Source organism: Perca flavescens, chromosome 12 (genome assembly GCF_004354835.1).
Source record: "Perca flavescens isolate YP-PL-M2 chromosome 12, PFLA_1.0, whole genome shotgun sequence".
Lineage (NCBI taxonomy): Eukaryota > Metazoa > Chordata > Actinopteri > Perciformes > Percidae > Perca > Perca flavescens.
Genome location: NC_041342.1, coordinates 35,622,599 through 35,628,346, shown reverse-complemented (window position 1 = coordinate 35,628,346; position 5,748 = coordinate 35,622,599). Strand labels below are relative to the sequence as shown.

The window sequence follows — 5,748 nt, the reverse complement described above, 5'->3', positions numbered from 1 at the left end:
TTAATGCTTTTTAATTATGAATAAAAGAAGACATGAGATCATCTTAATGCTCAATTTATTTATTTATTGTCACCGTACAGCAGATAAACTGGAGACACTTCTGACTTTTCCTCCACGTTGCAGCGAGCTGCGACTGCTTTAAACCATCACAGACCATAACAAGATATACAGACATCAGCTGATTAAAATCTTAATGAGAGAAAGATGAATAAATGAGAAGAAATGAGCAGATAGTCTGCTGTAAACTGGTCCTGGAGAACTACTGCACAGGACGGATCTTCATGCTGATGCTCTTTAGGGAGTAGTTAAAACCTTTCCAAGTGGGCCAATCCACTCCAACACCCTGGACAGTGCTGTCAGCCCCCCAACGATAAACACCGTTTGGATTTGCAATGTTACAGATGTTGTACCAGAACGCCCCCAGGGTTAGTTTGGCACAGTTCCCTGAATATAAGTCCTGGTCTTTGTCGAAGGTGGTGAACTTCTGTCCGTTGTGATAACTCAGGGAGTCTCCTACAGAAACACAAGTGTATAATCACAACATTATGATACTACTAACAATGATATATATATTTTTGGAGTGTATTTCCTCCAGTAAATACCACAGTGTACTTCTCTACCTACAGTAAGTACAACTAAATAATACAACTATTGTTTAATGGCTAGATATATATATTTAGTAGGCGAACTTGGCACACGCACACAAACACACACAAACACAGACACACACATACACACACACGGACACACATACACACACACACGGACACATACACACGGACACATGGACACACACACACACACACACACACACACACACACACACACACACACACACACACACACACACACACACACACACACACACACCACACACACACACACACACACACACACACACACACACACACAGACACACACACACACACACACACACACACACACACGGACACATACACACGGACACATGGACACACAGACACACACACACACACAGACACAGACACAGACACACACACACACACACACACACACACACACACACACACACACACACACACACACACACACACACACACACACACACACACACACACACACACACACACATACACACACACACACAGACACACACACATTTCCCCCCACCGTCCCATTCTTCTTTTACTAAACCCAACCGTCCCGTTAGAATCGTGCTGTGATCAAGAAAGAAAAACGTGCTGACCACAATGACAAAAAACGAGATAAACGTGTCCGTATATGCAAATCAATAGACCATTTCAAGTGACCATTTCACAAACTGCCGTGAGACTGGGTTTAAATGTGCCACCTGTATAGAAACATAACCATGAGCTGCCAGTCAGTCAGTCACCAGGGCATAGAGATCCCTGTTCTGCCTGTCAGTCAGTCACCATGGCATAGAGATCCCTGTTCTGCCTGTCAGTCAGTCACCAGGGTATAGAGAACCCTGTTTTCACTGTCAGTCAGTCACCAGGGCATAGAGATCCCTGTTCTGCCTGTCAGTCAGTCACCAGGGCATAGAGCACCCTGTTCTGCCTGTCTGTCTCAGAGGAAGTTTCCCCTCACCATTATATTATATTGCTGAAAAGTATTTTCAATGAACCAATGAAAAGCAATGTCACACTCCACAACATTAATGGCTGAAATTCTCGTCCTTAATGTGGAAACCTCACCTGCTCCTCCATTAGTGAATCCAGAAACAGACAGTTTGTAGCCGGAGGACTCTGGGTCGATGGAGAACGAGGAGTAATGGGCAAACGCTTTGTTTCCTCCAAAATCCTCCATGTCGACCAGCAGCTCATACTTTCTCTTCAGAGTCAGGTGGTAGAGAGACTCAAGACCTGAAAACACACAAACATTTAGAAACAGTTTCATGAAGACATGACTGTTAGTTTGGATTCATTTCTCACCGAGCCAGTACTCTCCAGCAGCGCTACCAAAGCCAGTCTTGTATCGATCCCAGCCCCTGTAGAAGGTCACCGTGCCATCCATCCTCCTCTGGAACACCTGGGACGGGGGACGGGATGGGATGGGATGGGGGTTTAACTAGCTAAACACACGAGATATCTGACAGCTCATGTTTCCAGACAACAAGGATTTTACTGGAATGTGATTTATTGTGAATGAACTACAGGAAGTGTTGACTTCATTGAAAAAACATTTATTAATTTAACTTTTTAAGTAAGTGCTGTAGTATAAGTAGCAGGAGACAAGTTATAATTGAGGTAAGTTTGGAGAGATTACCTTATTTAATCATTAAATTAATAAATGTTTTTGTTGTATCTCTTTTCGGTGTTGTAATTTGTAGACGGCCCTAAGCACTTTTACTGCCCGGTAGCAGCAGCAGAGACGAGAAGCCAACAGGCAAGTGTTATTTACATAAACTTCTGGTGTACTTACAAACTTTCCAATCCATCGTTTTATGAGTACATAACCTATATGTACTACTGTAGAAGTTTGGTATCATTTCGGGCAGTATTAGTGGGATAACTTACAAAATACAAACCTGGATCCATTAGGCCCTACGCTAAGCTATTCAGCTGCTAACGCTACTCTACGCTAACTCTCCCAATGTTAGACCCAGGTGAAAAAAGCTTCTGGGGGGGTGTTTGGCTCGAGGTCATGGTGCAAAGGACCCTAGGGTGAAATTACTCTGAACCATCACTTTAAAATACTCACCGTCCACCGTCCTCCTTTTGAGACCATGTCACAGTACACCTACACAAACACACACACACATACACACACAAACACACAGACACACACACACACACACACACACACACACACACACACACACACACACACACACACACACACGTATAACTTAATGTGGACCTTTAACTAAAACTGTATCCAAATTTACATTAATCAGTTCTACTACTTCACCTAATCAACCAGAATTACCCCATAGGAGACAACATAGCCTATATGTATTTATTTAGCAGTAACTATTGGCCTGTTCAGCACCAACACTGTCGCTGTCCGCGCTGTCTCTGGTGCTGAAATATTTTAACTTGACTGGAAAGCTGTTTTCATTGTTCTTGACATGTTCTGGACATAGGCTAATTTGGCTCAACAAGTGACACATTACAACATGGATTTATAGCTATTTTAGAAGCAGGGGGGCCCAGTGATGAAGCTCTGTCCCCACTGTGCTGAGAGTCTAGCTCCGCCCCTGTTGTTAGTCCTGTTCAGTTCAGTTCAAGTACTTTAAACAAACTTTTTGGGGGTCATTTCTTAATGTAAACATTAACCTGGTGCTTTATAAAAAAATAGGTGAGGGTTGCTTCTTGCTTTCACAATTTACAGCAGAAGTTCTCTGAGAATCTCTTTTATATCAAAGATAAACTGGTATTGTGACCGAGATTTCCCTAACCTGACTGATATCAAATAAGTGATATTACAGTTTTTTACGATTGCTAAACAACAGTGGGCACAACTGGAATCACATGTGCAAAACTCAAACTACAGTCTGCACTACCAACAGTCACCTGAGCTAAACAGTTCACATCAGCTGCAGAACAGGCTCAGTGCAGCCAAACACTCAGCACAATCCTCACTGAGATAACACACACTGTCCCTCAGAACACACTGAGAGTAAAAACACTAGCATCAAACACCAATACACAAATTACAAACTTTTTCATCTTTACAGTTTGAACAATTTGAGTGACTTGACACTACTCAACAGTTTATTTAAGGAAAAAATATAGATTGTATAGCATACCAATTTTTACATAAGGTAAACAAGAAGGAATGAAAATCAGCAGTTTTCTTCAATAAAGTATTTTGTCTCTAGTAATTTATGGAATTACTGGGGAAAAAAACTAAAGGTACATACGAAACAGTACCAGAGAATAGTGTGACTAATCCTGCCTCTCTCCAGCATCATGTGGCAAGTTTTCTTCATCACATTGGATGTCTTCATCATCTCTAAATACTAATGAATGTGGTGTTTCTATTGTTTTCACCGCCATTACTTTCTGAAAAACAGTAAGAATGCAGTTTTACTATTGTAAAGATATAGTGTTTTTCACTTTTTTTTTAATATCTGTGTACATAACCTCAGACATCTTACCTGGACATGTTTGATCTTTTACCTGTTTCTCTCAAACGATACAGGGTAGAATTGTTTCATTCTTATTTGGTGTTTGTATACAAAAAAGGCTTTCTGATCTTTCTCTGTATAAATACCATATATGTTCACTAACTAGTCTAAAACTAGACACCTACTTAGGCTTTCAGCTAAAATTGCAATCAGCAGTGTTTGATAGGCACCAGACTGAAATCTATTCTGTTTTGAATGTGTGGTTAACAGTTGTGACAGCAGAATTTGAACAAAGTGCTGTAAATCTACAGTGTTGTGCAGGTTGTGGTTAAAGTCATGGGATAAGTATGTAGGGTTTTGAAAACTGTGTTCAAGCAATGAGAAATCAACTAGAGTTTGGTCCACATGAACTGCTGCTGTGTAGACTGGAGTTAGAGTTTTGCACGTGACTCCAGTTGTGCCCACTGTCGTTTAGCAATCGAAAAAAACTGTAAGCCCTGATCTGAAGGTCAACCTGAGTCCCAGAGAGGATGAAGTGTACCTGGACAGCAGATGTGGCTCCGATGGGATAGATGGTGTACACTCCACTGGGTTGGCTGTTGTCATTGTGGTAAATGTCACTGCAGTCTACCGGCCGAATGACCTTCTGGCAGCTGGTCAACAGTGGAGCCAGCAAGACGAGGACGACTGAAACCAGCTGGAACAAAAGAGATGTTTTAATTAAGTTCATTCAGTTGGTATCACTCTCATGCACAGCTAGAATACTCTGTAAAGCAGGCTGAAGACTTTTGCTTCCCCTGTCCAAATCTTGGGGCCACAAATGATTAAAATTTGTTTGCCAAGCTATCAGATATATAAAGTTGTAAACTTACCTTCATGGTCAGATTTCAGCAGAAGTGATCTGATGAAGATCCTGATGGCAGTGTGTCTCGTCGCTCTGATGTCTGTGGTATCTCTCTCATACTTATATACTGTTATGATTAATAAGTTACTGAGCAGCTGCTGTTTCACACCAATAAAACTATAAATGGGTGGAAACATGTCCTTGAGTGTGTGTGTATCTGCCATTGGCTTACAAGATGTGTGTGTGTGTGTGTGTGTAAGGGTGTGTGTGTCTGTGTGTGTGTTAGAAAAATATGATTTACATACTTTTATCTCTCGTTAATATTTGGTTTGGTTTGTCTAGCTGGTTTTGGCTATTCGCAGAGTAGCATGCTGTAGGCTAGTTGTGTAAAACATGGCTATGTGTGTGTAAGAGTGTGTGTGTGTGTGTGTGTGTGTGTGTGTGTGTATCTTTGTGATGTAAAAACAGCATTTAAAGTGTGATCCCAAACATATATGATGGTTAAGGTTAGCATTAGATTAATATGAATCATGTAGCTTCTATAGGTCAGGTCAGGTCAGGGGAGGGACTCATAACTAATAACATTTCTGTGTGTTTAATGTCATGTACACAGTGCTGATCAGCTGCTTCACACGGGGAACACCTGTGTGTGTTTATTTGGGTGTGTTTGTATGGGTGTGTGTGCGACTGTGTGTGTCTCTAAATGTGTGTGTGTGTGTGTGTGTGTGTGTGTGTGTGTGTGTGTGTGTGTGTGTGTGTGTGTGAGTGTGTGTGCGACTGCACACACACTGTAGTTTTTTCCCGGCATTATTTACAGACAGGCATCTGGCAG

General features: G+C 41.6%; 1 protein-coding gene across 1 annotated transcript; it reads right to left on the bottom strand.

Moving 5' to 3' along the window:
- Nucleotides 1-259: 259 nt before the first annotated feature.
- LOC114565757 (microfibril-associated glycoprotein 4) lies at nucleotides 260-4,999 on the bottom strand. The gene is made up of 6 exons (XM_028593986.1): nucleotides 4,945-4,999; nucleotides 4,614-4,769; nucleotides 2,701-2,739; nucleotides 1,932-2,028; nucleotides 1,695-1,862; nucleotides 260-513 (listed from the first exon to the last, which is right to left on the bottom strand). Exons 1-6 carry the CDS (start codon nucleotides 4,948-4,950, stop codon nucleotides 260-262), a joined length of 720 nt encoding a protein of 239 aa, XP_028449787.1. The 5' UTR covers nucleotides 4,951-4,999.
- Between the last annotated feature and the right edge of the window lie 749 nt (nucleotides 5,000-5,748).